Raw genomic sequence first — 20578 nt, 5'->3', positions numbered from 1 at the left:
AAAAGTGTAACAAAGCTAAAAATTGTAGGTTAAAAGCCCTAAAATATTTACATAGAAGAAGTGATAAAAAATTAAATATTATCAAAAATTAGGTGCTCACAACTTCTATACCTTTCATTTAGCAACTGATTCTGAGGGTGATGTTGAGGGTGATGCTGGGGGTGATGTTGAGGGTGATGAGCTAAGTACTGAGAGTGATAAAGATTATAAGGCTATTTCTGATGATGATGATGATGATACAGATGAGTCATTATATGGTTCTGATGAGGATATTGTTGGAGAGACAAGTGACCTAGAACCTGAAGTTGTTGCTGCTAGACAGGCTAAAGTGAATGCAAAGAGTAGTACATTAAGATCTTCTGAAGTTAATACTGATGAGATACCTAGTGGACATGTAGGTATAGACCTTGGTTTTGAAAACATGTATAAAGATATGGGATCCAAATATGCTGGAAAGTTGGGAGGGGATGAGCAATATCTGGACAGTTCAGATCCAGGTAGTGAGGATACAGATGATGAAGTAGATGAAGAAGATGGGGTGCATAATCCTCAACTAAGAAGATACAACAGTAGGGTATACTTTGATCCTGCTTGTAAGAAAATTTGTTTCCAGTTGGAAATGGTGTTTGAAAATGTGAAACAGTTCAAATCTGCTTTGCAAGATTATGCTATACAAAGAAGAGTTCAAATTAAGTTGAGGCCTAATGAACAACATAGGGTTAGGGCAAAATGTGTGAACTCAACAAGATGTAGATGGCATATTTTGGGAAGTTTGGAGGGACACACAGGGAATTTCATTATCAAGAGCTACTATCCTGTTCATAAGTGTTTTAGAGCAACCAGAAACAAGATGGCTAATACAGCATGAGTAGCTAAACATTTCAAGGACAACATTATCAACCAACCTGACATTAAGCTTAGGAAGTTGCAGGAATTGATTAGGATAAAGTATGGTGTGTATGTGGGAAAATCCATATGTGCTAGGGCTAAACATCAGGTCATGGGTTAGTATCTTGGTGATTACAAGAAGGAGTTTTCTAGAATATATGATTATGCTGACATGTTGAGGTCTACAAATCCTGGCAGCACTGTTGTTGTGAAGACCTCCAAGGAGACAATACCTGGTAAGAAGGTGTTTGTGGGTATCTATATTTGTCTACATGCTTGCAAAGTTGGTTGGTTGGAAGGGTGTAGAAATGTTATTGGCTTTGATGGAGCATTTCTGAAGGGTGTGTGTAAGGGTGAGCTAATATCATGCATTGGTAAAGATGGTAACAACCAAATGTATTCTGCTGCCTGGGCAGTGGTGGAAAAGGGGACAAAGCACACATGGTCATGGTTTTTAGGTGTCTGATGTATGATCTGCAGCTCACTAAATCCCAAGGTGAGGGGCTGACCATCATTTTTGATGTGCAGAAGGTATATACTACACCCCTGTCCTTCCTTTAATTACTTGGATACTTTATGTATGTTTCTGATATTCTAATTGTTTTTTTGTTGCTTAAGGGACTTGTTGCATCTGTTTCTGAGTTGTTACCAAATGCTGAGCACAGAATATGTGCAAGACATATATGGAGTAATTGGAAACAAAAGTGGAAAGGAGAGGAAAAAAGGAAGAAGTTTTGGGCCTATGCAAGGTCTTCATTTGAAGCATATTTGAAGGCTAAGATAGATGAGCTGGCAGAATTAGGTGATAGTAAGATCATTGAGGACTTGCTGAGATACCCAAAACAATGTTGGTGTAGAGCATTCTTCAAAGATTGGAGTAAATATGATTCTGTGGAGAACAACATGTGTGAGACTTTTAACAGTTGGATCTTGTCTGCTAGGCACAAGTCTATCATAGCCATGTTAGAAGAGATTAGAGTGAAGGTGATGGAGAGGATGACTACCATGAGAGAATTTGCAACAAGGTGGATTTCTGATGTATCTCCTATGGCAATGAGGTACATAGAGAAACAATCTCAATATGCTGTTAAGTATGATTTTAAATGGAATGGGGATACTGGGTATGAGATACAATATGGGGTTTACAAATATATTGTTGACTTCTCCAACAATACATGCACATGTAGATCATGACAGCTCAAAGGAATACCATGCTCCCATGCAATATCTGCAATATTTTTTAAGAGATTTGAGCCTGCTGACTATGTAACCCACTGGTATAAGAAAGAAACATACCTGAAGGCTTTTAGTTGTTACATACAATCAGTAACCAACATAGAGATGCGGCCATCAACACAGAATCCAACTGTTGAGCCTCATATGATTACCAACATGCATGGTAGACCTAAGAAAAATAGAAAAAGAGCTCAAGATGAACCTAAGAAGAAGTTTGTTAAGAGATCAAGGAAAGGGACACCAATGACATGCTCTAATTGTAAGATAGTAGGCCATAATAAGAAGAGGTGTCCTATCCTGGTAATGTATTCAATTTGTGTCTGATTGTGTCTTATACTTTGGTTATTTCTATATCTCATTTTTTATTTTGGAAATTTCAGAAAGGACAAGGATCTGGAACAACATGAACCAGTAATGCTGGTGCTACTCAACCATCACAGGCTGCTCAAACAACAACTCAACAATCAGGTCCTACAAGTGATTCTGGAACTGCCAGGGCCAGAAATACTCAACCATCAGCTATTGCAAGTGCATCTATAAGTGTTCATTTTAGTTAATTTAGTTAATCTGTATTAGGACCAAATTTTTTAAATTACAAGATAGTACTTTATCTTACACCAGGATACTGGAAGTATGAGATCAAGAACTTCTGAGGATATTATAGCTAGTGTTAGAGGAAGGCCAAGAGGTAGTGGACTACGAGGAAGACCAAGAACAACTGGATTTGGTATATTGTTTAGTGATATAGGAACAGTGATAGAAAGGGTAAGATCATTAAGGATTTGAATTTTTATTTATATATTAGTTATTTGGGGTACTAATTTGAATTCCTATGCAGTGTGGAGCAAAAGATAGGGTACATTCTGATCATACAAAAGTAGTGGATGCTGGGCAGACTAATATCGATCTTGGATACAGTGCACCTGGACTAAGGTGGCAAGGAAGAAATGCAATATCACAAAGGCAACTTCAACAACAGTTGAGGAGAAGACAAACTCAAGCAAGCCTTAGCCAACCTCAAGTCTATTCTTCATCTCAGCCAAGCCAGTCTCCATGTCCAAACTTGAGCCAATCTCAGCAAAACATCAACCAATCTCAACCTTGAAGCTGACTGAATGTTTGTTTTTGTGATAACTTAAGTCTGTTAGTTGCAAAACTTAATTTTTAGGTTAACTTAAGTCTGTTTAACTATGACTTTTCTTTTGGAACAATGTTTAAACTATTTCTGCTACTAGACAGAAGTTCAGTGCTAATTTTGTCCACCAAGAAGGCTGATCGAACCTGGTTGTTTATATATGTGTGCTTGTTTATGTTAAAATTGCTTTTCATTCCACAAAAAATATATCATTCATTCTGTCATTATCACTATCATTATCATTGCACATAGGGTTATGAAGTTAGTGCTAACTACACTAAGAAGAAAATTACAATTATTAGTGCTACTACAACAACTAAAGTTATAATGATCTTCACCCTCTTCCTATGCTGTAGTCAATCTCTCTCTTTAATTCTTGATAACAGCCCTGAAATCACCTGTTTAGTGATCTGGAAAAGGTGGGTCAAACCACCTAAAAAAATTACAAAAATTTGCTCGACCATAGTTTGAGCACCCATAAAACCTCCTTCCTGGATTTGTTGGCTTCTAAGTGATGCAAATATGAGCTTCAACTCCACAATTACAAAATACAGGACTTTGATTCATTATCACAATCTGGAAAAAAAAAATAATTAAAGAAAGCTTCAGATTTTAAGAAATAGGCAAAATGAAGCTTCAAATGCAAATAAAAGAGGGATAATGTGTATCCAATTGAAAGAATAAGACCCCACTTAAATAGGCCCTATTTTTGACCGTTGGGAAGGGGGTCTCTCACGCTACTAAAAGTCGTGACATTCATGCAGGGGGCTGACTCGGACCAACTGACGCCACATGGGATGGGTCAACGGTCAATTGTGTTTATTAGTTATAGGTTTCAGGAGTTTGAGTGTTTAGATGGGAAAGACAAAAGTTTATATATCGGCTTTCAAAAGCCCTACAAGTTTCAGTGGCCAAGAAGTCATTTCGCCAAAAAGTTACAGTTCTCAAACTTACTCATATTTTTGGCGATTTCGGTAAAGGATTTGGATTTTTACTGATATACCTAAAAAGCGGAACTGTTTCTAAAACCTGTGAAAAGGCTAAGCATTTTATCTCCGAGCTACTTATTTATTTACTTGCTTTACACTATTATGAACTGCTATTGGTTATTGGTGTTGGACCCGACCTATATTCCAGCTCGTCACTCCTTTCAACCTAAGGTTATGTTTGTTACTTATTGAGTATATGGGGTCGGTTGTACTGATACTATACTTTCTGCACATTGCGTGCAGATTTCGGATGCCGATGTTGTTGTGCATGGCAGGAGTTAGCATTGAAGGTGTACCTGCATTCTTGTTGTAGCTTCCTCTTGATCATGGTAGCCTTAGATTATAAAACTCTGTTTATGTATTTTTCAAACAAAAGATCTATTTACTTCATATCAGCTTTTGTAAATTCTATTCTTAGAAGCTCATGATTTGTACTACCAATCCTTGGGAAATGTAATAGATCTAGATAATTTATTCTATTTAATTGACTTGTTAATATTATTGAAATTTGCTAGTTATTAGTTGTCTTACCTAGCAGATTGAATTAGGTGCCATCACGACTAGTGGATTTGGGTCGTGACATTGAGTTGAGTATAACATTTCACCCTTAGGCGGACATGCAGTCCGAGCGCACCATTCAGATCTTGGAGGATATGCTACGCACCTATGTTATGGATTTCGGGGGCTCATGGGATCAGTTCTTACCTCTTGCAGAATTTACCTACAACAACAACTACCAATGGAGTATTCAGATGACTCCTTATGAGGCTTTATATTGGAGGAGGTTTCATTCTACAATTGGTTTGGTATTAGGTACTAACTTAATTCGTTATGCCTTGGAGAAAGCCAAGTTGATTCAGGATCGGCTTTGTACAACCTAGTCTAGGAAAAAGAGTTATGCTGATCGAAGGGCCCGTGATGTAGTATTCATGGTCGGAGAGAGGATATTGCTAAGAGTTTCACCCATGAAGGGTGTGATGAGGCTCAGGAGGAAGGGTAAGTTGAACCCTAGGTACATTGGTCCTTTTGAGATCCTTAAGAGAATTGGTGAAATGGACTACAAAATTGCATTGCCACCCAGCTTATCCGTAATTCACCCGGTGTTCCATGTTTCCATGCTCCGGAAGTATCATGGTGATTCGCCTCATGTGTTAAATTTCAGCTCATTCATATTGGACAAGGATTTGAATTATGGGGAGGAGTCGGTGGAAGTTGAGGTCTAAGAGTTATCCTTCTGTTAGAGTCGATAGGTCATTTTCAGCCTTCATTTCTATGTTCTAAGACCTCGAATAGCTCTATTTAGCCTTTCTCAATTTATGTGCGGCAGTCTGTGTTTTTTTTCGAAAATTTTTTATTTAAAAATCTGTGAAAAAGTAAAATTTAGCTTTAAAAACTCAAAGTTGACTATAATTAATATTTTGTGTAAATAGACTTGGATCGGTATTTTGACAGTTTCGGTGGGTCGGTATCGTGATTTAGGATTTATGTGCATGCCAGGAATCGAATTCAAAAGTCCCTAAATTGATTTAACATAATTTGTTGAAAACTAGTAATTTAAAGGTATAAAAGAATTCGTAAGTTTGACCGTAGGTCCATACCTATTTGATACTCCAGATATGTTTCTAGACTCATTCGAGGATGAATGTTTGTTTAAGAGGGGAAGGATGTAATGACCCGGCCGGTCATTTGGAAAGATGAAGCCCCGGTCCCCCATTTACTTCTCATTTTGTGCATTACAATTCCTTTATGACATATAGGGTTAGTCGGTTCGGGTCCAGAGGGATTTCAGAATAAATTGAGACACTTAGTCTCAAGGTTAGAAGCTTAAGTTGAAAAGGTTGACCGTATGTTAACCCATGTGTAAAAGGTTGAATTGAGACACTTAGTCTCAAGGTTATCTTTGTTGGGTGATATTGGACTTAGGAGCGTGTCCGGATTGTGATTCGGAGGTCTATAGTTGAATTAGGCTTGAAATGGCGAAAGCTGGAAATTTGGAATGTTTGAGCAAGAGTGGACTTTTTAATATCGGGGCCAAATTGGGATTCTGAAAGTTGGAGTAGGTCCGTGGTGTCATTTGTGACTTGTGTGCAAAATTTGAGGTCATTCATACGTGATTTGATAGGTTTCGGCTTCGTTTGTAGAAGTTGAAATTTCATAGTTTCAATAGGCTTGATTTGGGGTGCGATTCGTGTTTTTGGCATTGTTTGAGGTGATTTGAGGGCTCGACTAAGTTCGCATGATATTTTGGGACTTGTTGGTATGTTTGGTTAAGGTCCTCGGATGGTTAATGGATCGATTTTTGATTTTGGAAGACTGCTGAAGTTGAAGCTTTCTGATGCAATACACTTGCGGAACATTGGTCGCAAGTGCGAGCTGGGATGCGCAGAAGCGGAGATTGGGTTGGTGGACTGTGGAGCGTAGATGTGAAAGAATTTTGTCGGTGCGAACTCGCGCCTGCGCATGGAAGATCGCAGAAGCGGAATCGACTTGGGAGCCATTGGTCCACAGAAGCAGATGGTTCACGCAGATGTGCACCCGCAAAAGCAGTATTTTGACCACAGAAGCGGTTGGTCGCATAAGGTTATATCTGCAGATGCGTATGATGGACTGCAAAAGCGGTGCCACAGAAGCGGCTAAGTGTCCGCAGAAGTGGAATGACTAGGCAGAACATATAAATTCAAAGGTTTGAGATTTTTCTTCATTTTGGACATTTCAAGGTGGTCTAAGGCGATTTTGAGAGGGTTATCGAGGGGATTATGAGGTAAATCCGTTGTGCTCATTTTTGATCAATAATCTTGTTTCCCCATTGATTTTCCCACCTAGATTGTGTGGTTTTGAGGTGAAAATTGGGGGTTTGAGGCTAGATATTTTTAGAGTTTGATTTGGGGATTTGGGTGACAATTTGGTGTTGAATTTTGGTAAATTTTGTATGGTTGGACTCATGGTTGAGGGCTTTCGGGTTTTCTGACTTTTGTCAGATTTTGAGACGTGGGCCCGGGGGCTGGCTTTGGGCAAACTTTTGGCTTTTGATTAATAACTTCATATTCTCTTGTTGAATTGATTACGTTAGCCCGTATTGATTGTATCGTACTGTTTGTGGCTAGATTTCGGACTTTCAGAGGCCGATTTGCAAGGCAAAGGTGTCTTGGAGTAGAGATTCGCTCGGATTGAGGTAAGTAATACTTCTAAACTTGGCTCTGAGTTTTTGAAACCCCGAATTATGTGTTATGTGATTGGTGTTGAGGTGACGCACAGGCAAAATGATGGGCGTGTGGGTGCGCACCGTGAGAACTGTGACTTGGTCGATTCCATGGATCTGTACAGTGGATTTATCTTGTTGATATCCGTGTTTTTATCATGTGATAAAGTAATTGACCCGTCAATCATGCTAGAGATCATGTCTAGGCTATATGATGATACTGTTGGGACCCATAGTGGTCGTTTCTTACTGTTGACTTATTGATTTCATTGAAATTTTGTACTCAGTAAAAATCATTTATTATATATCATATCTCAGCCTCTATTTCTATTTATTGATACATTATATCAACAATTTAAGGCTAATTTCATGACATTATGAGCTCGTGAGAGAGAGACTAGAGAGATTGATGACTGAGTGAAGCCGAGGGCCTGATTATGAGTGACATTTATGGGATCTAGCTTATAATAGCGCTTGGGCTGAAGGAGCCCCTTCGGAGTCTACACATACCCCCTGTGAGCGCGGTTGATTTATGTTGAGGGTCGGATCTTCCCCGGACATGGATCTTGTCCGAAGCATTTATACCTGGGGATGGATCTTCCCCATGGGCTGGACTACCCCTACCCAGTACTAAGTGACTGACTTTAATTTAATGTATATATTTTTGGGATAGATCTTCCCTGGGTCGGATTAGCCATATACAGTACTGAGTGATTGAGCATTTCGAGAGTGTGAGCATACGAGGCTTTCAGTATGGTGCATCACATACAGCATGTGCATTGGCATGTAGAAGTAGAGAAGTTATATTCTTCATATCATTTAGAATTGATCATTCTTATTGTATTGAAAATAATTGTTGAACTTGGAAGTATGTTTACATTTCTGTACTATTATTTCTATATTGAACTATACCGGTTGAGTTCGTCACTTCTTTCAGTCCAAAGATTAGATTTGTTAGTTAATGAGTTGGTTGTATGCATGCTACACCCTGCACCTCGTGTGCCAATCCAGGTGCTTCCGGTCGCGGCGGTTGTTGAGTTGCGTAGTCCGGATCTTCGGAGATTATCGAGGTAGTCGTTTGGCGTTAGAAGACCTTGACTCTCCCTCCTTATTGTCATTTATGTTTTAGTTCTTATTCTCTAGACATTGTATTAGACTATATCCCTGTATAGATGCTCATATAGTCTATGACACCCCCGTTTTGTGAGAGATTTTGTGTTGAGTTGCGAATTTTATTCTGCTTTTAAAAATATTTTTCTTAAATTTGACTGCTTCCGTATTTTTCAAAGCTATTGTTGTATTGAAATGGTTGAGTAGTTGGCTTTCCTAGTTCCATGATAGGCGCCATCACAACGGATTGGTTTTGGGTTGTGACATCAGCACCAGTTACTTCACCACCCGCCCAACCAGCTTAGGGTGGGGCTCAGTTAGCTAGGGGTCACCCTAGAGGGGGAGACCGATCTTGTGGCGGTCAGGCCTGATTCTATGCTAATCCTGCCAAGCCAGATGGTGTTGCTTCAGAAACAGTGATCACAAGTATTGTCTCGGTATGCCATATGGATGCCTCTGTATTATTTTACTTGGGTTCCACGTATTCGTATGTGTCATCGTATTTTGTTCATTATTTGGATTTGCCCTATGAGTACTTAGTTTCATTTGTTCATGTGTCTATGCTAGTGGACAATATTATAGTTGTGTAACGTGTGTATCAGTCATGTGTAGTGACTACTGGGGGATTGGAGACTAAAGTTGATCTTTTATTGCTTCATATGGTTGATTTTGACGTGATCTTGGGTATGGATTGGTTGTCTCCATGTCATGCTATTCTAGATTGTCACACTAAGATCGTGACGTTAGCGATGCCGGGGTTGCCGAAGATCGAGTGGGAAGGTTCTCTATATTATGTTCCCAATAGGGTGATTTCTTATCTGAAGGCCCAACGGATGGCTGTGAATAGGTGTTTGTCTTATTTGGCCTTTGTGAGGGATGTTGGTGTTAGTACTCTTACTATTGATTATGTTCTGGTGGTGTGAGACTATCCGAATGTGTTTCCTGCAGACCTGTCGGGCATGCCTCCTGACATGGATATTAATATTGGTATTGACTTGCTATCGGGCACTCAACCCATTTCTATTCCTTCGTATTGTATGGAACCAACTGAGTTGATGGAGTTGAAAGAGCAGCTTCAGGAACTTCTTGATAATGGGTTAATTAGGCCTAGTGTGTTGCCTTGGGGTACACTGGTTCTCTTTGTAAAGAAGAAGGATTGTACTATGCGGATGTGCATCGACTATAGGTAGTTTAACAAAGTTACAATAAAGAACAAGTATCCTTTGTTGCGCATTGATGATCTATTTGACCAGCTTCAAGGAGCGAGGGTATTCTCTAAGATTGATTTGAGCACCAATAGAAGATTTGGGACTCAGATATTCTAAAGACAACATTCATGACCAGTTACGATCATTATAAGTTCCTTGTGATGTCTATTGGGCTGACCAATGCCCAAGCAGCATTCATGCATTTGATGAACAATATTTCATCCTTATCTTGACTTGTTTGTCATAGTATTCATTGATGATATCCTGGTGTACTCACGTAGCCCAGAGAAACATGCCCAACATTTGAGGATTGTACTACAGCGACTGAGGGAGAGAAGCTTTATGCCAAGTTCTCCAATTATGCGTTTTTGCTTAGGTAGGTGGCGTTCTTGGGGAACGTGTTATCCAATGAGTGCATTAAGGTGGCTTCGAAGAAGATAGAGGCGGTTTAGAGTTGGCTGGACCATTCTCAACTACTAATATTCAGAGCTTTTTCGGCTTGGCCGGTTATTATTTGAGGGTTTCTCATCTATTGCATCGCCTTTGACAAAATTGACCTAGAAGGGTGCTTCTTTCAGGTGATCGGATGAGTGTGAGGAGAGCTTTCAGAAGCTCAAGATTACGTTGACTACAACTACAACTCCAGTTCTAGTTTTGCCTTCACCGTCAGGATCTTATACAGTGTATTATGATGCTTCTCGGATCGGTATTGGGTGTTTCTTGATACAGGGGGTAGAGTATTTTCTTATGATTTGCATTAATTGAATCCCCATGAGAAGAACTACCCTGTTGATGATTTGGAGTTGGCTCCATTGTTCATGCATTGGAGATTTGGAGGCACTATCTCTATGGTATCTCTCGTGAGGTATTTATAGATCATTGGAGTCTCCAGCATTTGTTTAAACAAAAGTATCTAAATTCGAGGCAGCGGAGATGGATGGAGATGCTAAGAGACTATGATATCACTATTATGTATCATCCTGGAAAGGCCAATGTGGTGGTCGATGACTTGAGTAGAAAGTCGATGAGTATAGGCAGCCTTGTATTTATTCCTGTTGGTGAGAGACTTCTTGTAGTTGATGTTCAGGCCTTAGCCAACTAGTTTGTGAGGGTAGATGTTTTGGTGCCCTATCAGGTTCTAGCTTGTGTTGTTTCTCGGTCTTCCTTATATAATCGCATTAGAGAGCGCTAGTGTGATGATCCCCATTTGCTTGTCCTTAAGGAAATGGTTCAGCACGGTGATGCCAAGGATGTTAATATTGGGGATGATGGGGTGTTGAGGATGCAGGGTCAGATTTGTGTTCCTACTGTTGATGAGCTACGAGAGTTGATTCTTGAAGAGGCCCATAATTCGTGATATTCCATTCATCCGGGTGTCGCGAGGATGTACCAGGACTTGAGGCAGCATTATTGGTGGAGGGGAATGAAGAAGGATATAGTGGGGTTTGTAGCTCGGTGCCTAAACTATCAGCAGGCGAAGTATGAACATCAGAGTCCGTGTAGATTGCTTTAGCGGCTTGACATTTCGGAGTGGAAATGGCAACGTATCATCATGGATTTTGTAGTTGTGCTTCCACGGACTTCAATGAAGTTTGATGTTTTTAGGTAATTGTGGATTGACTGACTAAGTCTATGCACTTCATTCTAGTTGGACAACTTATTCATCTGAGTGGTTGGCGGAAATTTACATCCTCGAGATTGTTCGCCTTCATGGTTTTCCAGTGTTCATCATTTTAGAACATGCAATTTACATCGAAGTTATAGAGAGTCATGCAGCGAGAGTTGGGCACACATGTTGAGTTGAGTACAACATTTCACCTTCAGACAGATGGGCAGTCTGAGCGCACTATCCAAATATTGGAGGATATGCTACGCGTTTGTGTCATAGATTTCAGGAGTCCTTGGGATTAGTTCCTGCCGCCCACAGAGTTTACCTACAACAATAGCTACCAATCAAGCATTCAGATGGCTCCATATGTGGCTTTGTGTGGGAGGCTGTGTCGGTCTCCAGTGGGTTGGTTTGAGCCGGATGAGGCTAAGCTATTGGGCACTGACTTGGTTCAATATGCTTTGGACAAGGTTAAATTGATTCAGGATCGGCTTCGTATGGCGCAGTCTAGACAGAAGAGTTATACCGATCAGAAGCTTCGTGATATTTTTTACATGGTTAGGGAGAAGGTACTGCTCAAGGTTTCACCCATGAAGGGTATTATGAGGTTCGGGAAGAAGGACAAGTTAAGCCCTCGGTATATTAGGCCATTTGAGGTGCTTCAGAGGATTGCAGAGGTGGCTTACAAGCTTGCCTTACCGCCTAGCATGTTGAATGTTCATCTAGTATTTCATGTTTCTCTGCTTCGGAAGTATGTCGGTGATCCGTCTCATGTTTTGGATTTCAGCACGATTCAATTGGATGGTGATTTGACTTATGATATGGAGCCGGTGACAATTTTGGGTTGGCATGTTTGAAAGTTGAAGTTAAAAAACATAGCTTCAATGAAGGTGCAGTGGAGTTTGAGACTCCAGGTATGTTTCTAAACCCATTCGAGGACAAACGTTTATTTAAGAAGGGAGGATGTAACGATTTGGTCGGTCGTTTTGAGAGTTGTAGACCCGTTCCCCTAATTACTGCTCATTTTATGGTTAATAGTTGCTATGTGACTTGCTGGGGTAGTTGGTTCGGGTTCGGAGAGGTTTTGGAATGAGTTGAGACACTTAGTATCAAGGTTGGAAGCTTAAGTTGAAAAGGTTGACCGGATGTTAACTTGTCTATAAATGGCTCCGGAATGGAGTTTTGATGTTTCTGTTAGCTCTATTAGGTGATTTTGGACTCAGGGGCATGTTCGGATAGTGATTTGGTAGTCCGTAGTTGAATCATGCTTGAAATGGCGAATGTTGGAAATTTAGATGTTTGACCAAGAGTTGACTTTGTGGTCACCAGGCTTGGATTGGGGTTTCGAAAGTTGGAGTAGGTCCATTGTTTCATTTGTGACTTGTGTACAAAATTTGAGGTCAAGCAAACGTGATTTGATAGGTTTCGACATCAAATATAGAAGTTAGAAGTTCAAAAGTTCATTAGGCTTGAATCGATATGCGATTTGTGGTTTTATTGTTCTTTGATATGATTTGAAGTCTCGACTAAGTTCATATCATATTTTAGGGCTTGTTGATATATTTTGTTGAAGTCCCAGGGGCCTCGGGTGGATTCCGGGTGGTTAACGGATAAAAATTTAGACTTGAAGCATTGCTGGAAAAATCTTGCCTTCTGGTGTAATCAAACTTGTGAGGGGTTAGGCCGCAGGTGCGATGCCGCAGGTGTGGATGGAGTGGCGCAGGTGCAAGGGTGGTCTGAATAGCGGAATTATGCAGGTCCGAAGGCTTTGTCCGCACCTGCAATGTCGTAGATATAGAGAGGTGTCGCAGGTGAGAGATTGAGAGAGGAGGCCTGGTGGTGCAGGTGCAGGTGCAGGTGCGAGAGTAAATCCGCATATGCAGATGCATCTACGCATGAAGGAACGCAGATGCAGAAGTGGGCGAGGGGTCATAGATCGCATAAGCGAAAGGAGAATCCCTAGAAGCGAGACCATAAGTGCGGACAAGTAGGGCGTAGGTATGAGGCCCCTTGACAGAACATTAAATTCGAGGGTTTCGTGATTTTCATCATTTTGGACATTTCAAGCTCGGGCTTAGGAGATTTGTTAGAGGGATTTCAACGGAACTCTTGAGGTAACTCATTCATGGTTATTTTTATTCAATAATTATGCTCCCCCATTGAATTTCCCAACTTATTTATGTGTTTTTAGGTGTAATTTTGGGAGTTTGAGGCTAGGCATTTGTAGAGTTTAATTTTTGGATTTGAGTGATGATTTAGTGTCGGATTTTGGTAAATTTTGCATGGTTGACTCGTGGTGGAATGGGCTTCCGAATGTTGTAACTTTTATTGGATTCCGAGATGTGAGCCTGAGGTCCTACTTTTGAGTTGACTTTTTGAGTTTTGATTAAGAACTTACTATATTCTTATAGAAATTATTCCTTTAGCTCATGTTGATTGTATTGAACTATTTATGGCTAGATTCGAGGCATTTGGAAGTCATTTCGCGAGGCAAGGACTTGTCGGAGTAGGGATTTGCATAGTTTTGGGTAAGTAACATTTCTAAACTTGGTTTTGAGGTTATGAAACCCCTAATTACGTGTAATGTGATTAGTGTTTAGGTGACACACGTGCTAGGTGACGGGCGTATGGGTGTGCACCGTGAGAATTTTGACTGTGTCGATTCCATGGAATTGTATAGGCTAATAATCTTGTTGTTACCCATATTATCACCATGTGTTCGAGCAATTGAGCTGTCAGTCATGTTAGAAATCCCGCTTAGGATACATGTCAGTACTGTTGCGACCCACAGAGGTTGTGTTACATGTTTAATTATTTGCTTAATCTGCCATTTTGTACTCAGTCACAACTATTAATTGAATAACATATATCAGTCTCTGTTGTCCCTATTGATACATCATATCCTTGTTGTTTGGGCTGATTATCCTGATACTTGTGAGCCTGAGAGACTGGAGAGATTAGTGACTGAGCGAGGCTGAGGTCCTGTTGTGAGTGATATTTATGGGATCAGGCCGAATTTCGCAGCATGCTAGATTGATTCATGCCAGGATTTGGCTTATTATAGCGCTTGGGCTGGATCGACCCCTCCAGATTCTACATATCCATAGTGGGCGCAGTTATTAGCAATTATTTACATTTGGGCTGGATCTGCCTTGATTTATTTGCATTTGGGTTGGATCTTCGCTGGTTTATTTGTATTTGGGCAGGATCTGCCTTGGGCTGGACCTGCCCTGTTATGTGTTGAGTTTTTATTGCAAAATATGAAAGCATGTCAAAATTCTTGTACCTTTACCTGTAAATTATGAATTTCTGAGATATCACTGTCATATTTTCTGTAAATTTCCGTAATATTAGTGCTGTAAGCGGGTTGTAATATTCAAAATTTTCACAACTTTCAGTCCAAAAGTTATATTTGTTACTTATTGAGTTGGTTGTACTTGCGCTAAATCCTGTACCTCGTGTGCAGATCCAGGTATTTCCGATAACGACGGTTGTTGATTCAAAGAGTTTGAACATTCAGGGACCATCGAGGTAGCTGCTTGGCGTCTGCAGACCTTGACTCTCCTCCCCTATCTTTCAGTTTATTTATTCAGTTCTACTTTCAAGACAATGTATCAGACTATGTCATTATGCTGATGCTCATATACTTAGTGACACTCCATTTTTAGAAAAACATTATGTATTATGTCATGATATTCTATCCCGTTTCTTGAGATTTTCATTTATTTAAACTGTTTTAGCATAATTCAGGATTAAAAGTGTTGGAAACGTTTGAGTAGTTGGCATTCCTAGTACCATGATAGGAGCCATCATGATAGGTTGGGTTTTGGATCGTGACATTATTCCGGATTGATCTAATATAATTCGGCGTGAGTTGTTAAAGTTGAAAGTTCATAAGTTCATTAAATTTGATTTGAGGTGCAATTCAGAGTTTTGATGTTGTTTGATGTTATTTGAGGCCTCGAGCAGGTCCGTGTTATGTTATGGAACTTGTTGGTATGATTGTACGGGGTCCTGGATGTGTTGATACCCAATTTTGGCCTCATATTTTCTCAAATAGTATATATACTTTCAAAACATCATTTTTACATCATTACTTAGTTTATAAAATCTATACAAGAATTTTCTATAATTTTTCATAATTTTTAGAGCTTTAGAATTGATTTTCTTGCATTTAAATTGCTTTTATATTTATTAATTACCCCTTCAAATTATTTTGTGATGACTTAATTACCTAAAATTATTATTTTGCATCTATAATATATGTTTCAAATATTTTTACTTCATTTTGTATAATTATATTAGTATTTTTAAGCTATTTGCACAACCTTACAATAATAGCCTATATTTTACAATTTTATCGCATTTGTCATTTTATTCAAGGTCAAAATAATATCTTACATTTTTTATAATCGCTGCCCAAACGACCCTTTAAAAATCCGGGCACAACCCGTTTGTAATGACCTGCTCACCTTCCTCTTAATCTTGGCCGTTGATCTCAAATGATCAACGACCCGAATTAAACCCCCACTCTCCTTATATCCCCACACCCACACTCTAATCCCTATTACCCTCCATCAGTCGCCTCTAAACAATCCTCCCTCTTCCAAAAACCCTAGCCGCCCTCTCAATCTTCTCCGAATCCGTCTCGATCATGGATTCCTTCTATGATTTTCTTACCTTTTATGTGTTACCTCAATATTACTTGCAAGTCTATGGTGTTACTTAGTACTTGCCTAAAACTTGGCAAGTAACATATCTCATATTCCAGCTCGTTCAACTTCAATTGCTAAGATCTGGACAATATCTCGTCCATATACACGGAAGAATAGTTGATTTCTCATACCAGTAGACTGATTTTCAAATGTTGAACCCTAATTAGGGTTTGATTTTCAATTTGTTTCATTTACTGGTTGCTTTATGATTGCATGTACATTTTTCCTTTCTTTGTTTATGTTTGATTGACTTATTTCCTTATTTACTCGTCTGATTTAACTACTACATAAATCCCTCCCCATTCCCCTTTGAAACAAACCTTTTTTTTTCACGAGATTCACTAAAAAATCGAAGCTATTTGTCTATCATTCTCTCATTCTCTTGTTCTATACTTTGGTTCTTGGCCAGCTAAAAGCCAAGGCCACCGAAATTTGATTTCCAATTTTTCTTGGTGCAAGCACTGCCCCAGGTTCATTTGAAGCCTTTGGGAACTCTGATGCACTAAGATTCTGGGTTCTATTGCTCTTTGTTGATATTCATAGTATTGTGGAGTTTGTTCTTTCTTGTTGTCTGTTTATTCATGCGATAATTGGTAAGTCTCTTGGCTTTTACAATTTTGTTGTTTTGTGTTCATGATTTGCATATTCATACCTCTGAAATTCATGACCTAATGTGTTTCTGAGCTATCTCTATAAGCAACCTTATTAGCATTGAACTTGTTTTGTGATCTGAACCTCTTTAACATTTGATTTTACCTAAAACTGCCAGTTTTGAGACATGTTTATGCTTAACTTGAATAATTTGGACTTTCTTAAGTTCGTTTAGCCTAATGTGTTCACATTTGCTTCTTGGCATGAGTATGCTTCCCTACTTTGTTCTGAATTCCTGTAATCACTGACTTACATCTGTAATATGTTCTAGTGAATGACCTGATCCTATGCTGTTTTGTCACTCATTATGTCTTTGGTTTGCTTAATCCTATATCCCCTAGTGATCAGTTGGGACTTTTAGAGTAGCTATCTTAACTTGTGTTTCCTTACCATGTTTGATATTGTTTTGTTTCATAATATAAGTATGTCTGTCTTTATGATATTTTGATGGATGTCTAGCATAATTTGGACCCTTAGGCTTTAAAACCTTTAAGTTAATGCTCTACTTTGGACTCGTTTGGTGTTATGCACCTTTGTATGTCAATCTTGTAATCTCAGAAATCTTGATGCCCTGTCTCTTACAAAATATTTTCCGCCTAATATGCTAAGTGTTTGAAGTTGTGCTATCAACCTGTTCTCTGAGTTTTGTTGATTATCTTTGCTTATATGTTCTTTGTTTAATCACCCCCGTGATGTCTACTTCTAAAGTGCACCTCTTCAAATTTTATCATTTGATCATTTTTCTCTTACTCTCATTTGTTACCTTCACTATTCTGAATCTACCATCCTTGGCCGGCTGAAAGCCAAGGCCACCAAAACTCTCTCTATTGACCTCCCTAGTGTGAGCACTTCTCGGGATCCATTTAAGACTCTTGTGAACTCTGACACACTAGGATTTGGGGTATTTTGGTCACTCTCTTTACTACTAGGACTTGAGCTATCTTTGACACTCAGTTTCTTTCGTCATCCTATCTGCTGAATCTACCAAACAAGGTTGTTTAAGTGACTTTTGTGTAATTCAATATTTGGGTTATATGGTCAATTATGACTGTTTGGTTTGGCTTGAGTTCTTTTATGGTTTTTGAGCCGTGCTGATGGGCATAGCCCCCTGTTTGGATCTGGACATGCTATTTGCGAAGAAAGAGTTTGTTGAAGGCCCAGGCAATATTGAGTAGCTCCTTGTGGGCCTGTAATTGACCTACTATTATTTCTTGTGTAATAATTGTATTTATATTTATCAGTTGCTCTATATTAATTTTATAATAAACAATTGGGGTGTTAGTGAAATTGGGGAAATGAGCATACTCTAATGTTAGCATGAAATGGTAGAAAACATGCCTATAGGGTTCATATGATCTACATGTTATATTATCCAACCTGCCATAAATGCTATTCAATTTCTAGGAACAATAGTATGACTCATGCCATTAGGGAAATCACACACTCACACAACTTAGCTACTATCAAAGCATGAGCTTAAGTGCTTTATTTATTCCTATGTCTACTGCTATGTGTTACTAGACAACATGCCTATAGGAAACAAATGTCAATAACCATTCCTTCGATTTGCATAACTGCAACATATCCATTAGATACCATGCCTATAAGATTATACTATCTTATGTTCTACTGATTTTACCTATATATCATGTTCCTATGGCTTAATTGATTAAATAAGTTGTTGTTGTATCTATCGCTCACTTAGATAGCATGTCTATAGGAATAATTGATAAATCTGCCAATTGTTGAAACCTAGCTATAAAATACTGCTACTCGCTTAGAAAACATGCCCATTATATCAAACACGATTAGTTTTGAGTATTTCCAATGGTTTTCATTGCCCCCTATTGCATAAATCACTTAGAGATCATGTATATAGGTTTAATTACTTATAACCTGTAATCTAAATAATCAGCATGCAATACCAAATACTCCTAAACTGTATAGTTGTTTGGAAATCATGTCTATAGGTTTAAAGTGGCGCATTGCATATGAAACTGCTTGTATACAAAGTCACATAAAATCATGTCTTTAGGGCTTAATGACTTTAATCTGCCTCAATTTTGAAGTTGTTGTTGATACCTAATTTTTTTTCATATATTTTTAATACATATATATACTTTCAAAATAGCATATATGCAGTTATAAGCATGCATAAGCATTTTTATAATTTTTCTATAATTTTTAAAAGCTCCAAATTGATTTATTTCTTCTCTCTTCATTTATAAAATTTCCAATAATTATCCTTAAAATTATTTTTGTGGTGATTTAGTCATCTAAATTATTTATTTATGCCAAAATATTATTTAAATATTTTTAGTGCATTTTTTATAATTGCATTTACATTTTAGGCTAAATTACATATCTTTGCAATAATAGCCCTACTAATGTATAATTACATTATTGATACATAATATCACGACCCAAACCGATGGGCCGTGACGGGCACCCGGTACCTTACTCAACCGAGTACCAACATAACGTATCTTTCTTATTACATCATCATATACACGTGACATACATGCCTAATAGGCCAACATGATCATTTATAAACTCAGAACATAGGCCGACAAGGCCGTACAATCTTTCACGTACACGACATATGTCTACAAACCTCTAAGAGTACATAAATATCATAAAGGTCGGGACAAAGTCCCCCCATACCAAACAATACACGTCTAAATCATACTAACCAAGTGAGCAACTCCGAAGCAAATAGAGCGCACCAACATCTTCTGCTGAGCTGATAGCCTACTTGGAGGGCTCTCGACCTGTCTATCGGGACCTGCGGGCATGAAATGCAGTGTCCCTACGCAAAAGGGACGTCAGTACGAATAATGTACCGAGTATGTAAGGCACATAAATAAATCCATAAGAGACATGGAAGAAATATATAGTACATGACTCAACCTGTAAGTCTGAATAACCTTGTAAATCATAAATTACTTTTAGCATCATGCATATGCGTATGAATGTCATGTCGTGCATAGGTACATGCTTCATAACATCATCAACCTCTGAGGGCATCCCATTATGTCATATCGGCCACTGTGGGCAAAATCATCATCGAATACCAGCTGATCAGGTGGTGGTGCGTATATAACGCCATAACCTTTTCCATATCCCATATACATATATATACATACATATATACGCATATATAACTCCGTTTGAATACATACATATATACGCGTATATAACGCCGTTTGAATCATATTTTAGCCATTGTGGGCAACATCATCATCATATACCAGTTAATCAGGTGGTGGTGTGTATATAACACCGTAACCTTTACCCATATCCCATATACACATATTTACATATATACGCGTATATAACGTCATCTAGTTATGGGTCAATGCACATGAATGCAATGCATGAAAAGTACGTTAATAAAATCTTTCGGAGCTTTATAAGATCATTTTGCCTTTGAGTAATATCATAAAGTAAACTCTTTTCAACTTTCATATTTTTTTTAGACCCATGAATAGATGATAAAATATTATGACACGTGGAAATTCCAGAATAATAGATGTCTCTAATACTTCTATGAATAGAGTCATTCATGGAATTTGTGCATTTGCACGTTTCGTTCGTATCATGATGATCATACCAAAAGAAAGAAGGGATAGCCTTAACATACCTGGAGTAGGAAAAACTCTGTATAATATTCTTGGAAAATATTGCACCGTACTCATTTAGAACCGCAAAATTCCGTTGTTATTATACAGTATAATTTTGTACGAACTCCTCTGCTAAACCAAGAACCTATGTTGCTAATACAGTATGAAGTGTTGTCACGAATTTCGGAATAGTAGTTACTCCTATACCCTTCCTG

At 38.7% G+C, this 20578-nt stretch overlaps 2 protein-coding genes across 2 annotated transcripts; both read left to right on the top strand.

Moving 5' to 3' along the window:
- Window positions 1-1060: 1060 nt before the first annotated feature.
- On the top strand, window positions 1061-2082 carry LOC138886261 (uncharacterized). Its single transcript, XM_070167328.1, has 3 exons — window positions 1061-1306; window positions 1369-1419; window positions 1507-2082. The coding sequence occupies exons 1-3, from the start codon at window positions 1061-1063 to the stop codon at window positions 2080-2082; spliced, it is 873 nt and encodes a 290-aa protein (XP_070023429.1).
- Window positions 2083-11730: 9648 nt separating this feature from the next.
- On the top strand, window positions 11731-12231 carry LOC138886260 (uncharacterized). The gene has a single exon (XM_070167327.1). It carries the CDS (start codon window positions 11731-11733, stop codon window positions 12229-12231), a length of 501 nt encoding a protein of 166 aa, XP_070023428.1.
- The last annotated feature ends 8347 nt before the right edge of the window (window positions 12232-20578 follow it).

The sequence above is a fragment of the Nicotiana sylvestris genome, chromosome 2 (genome assembly GCF_000393655.2).
Source record: "Nicotiana sylvestris chromosome 2, ASM39365v2, whole genome shotgun sequence".
In the NCBI taxonomy this organism is placed as follows: domain Eukaryota; kingdom Viridiplantae; phylum Streptophyta; class Magnoliopsida; order Solanales; family Solanaceae; genus Nicotiana; species Nicotiana sylvestris.
Note: the sequence above shows the minus strand (reverse complement) of the source record. Positions and strands in the feature narration are given on the sequence as shown.

What these genes read in the sequence shown, in the direction of transcription:
- LOC138886260 (XM_070167327.1), top strand. Translation starts at nt 11,731, where the DNA reads ATGGCTCCATATGTGGCTTTGTGTGGGAGGCTGTGTCGGTCTCCAGTG.
- LOC138886261 (XM_070167328.1), top strand. Translation starts at nt 1,061, where the DNA reads ATGTTGAGGTCTACAAATCCTGGCAGCACTGTTGTTGTGAAGACCTCC. An exon ending in ATTCTGCTGCCTGGGCAGTG is followed by an intron (nt 1,307 to 1,368) that starts GTGGAAAAGGGG and finishes TATGATCTGCAG; the next exon opens with CTCACTAAATCCCAAGGTGA. An exon ending in TCATTTTTGATGTGCAGAAG is followed by an intron (nt 1,420 to 1,506) that starts GTATATACTACA and finishes TTGTTGCTTAAG; the next exon opens with GGACTTGTTGCATCTGTTTC.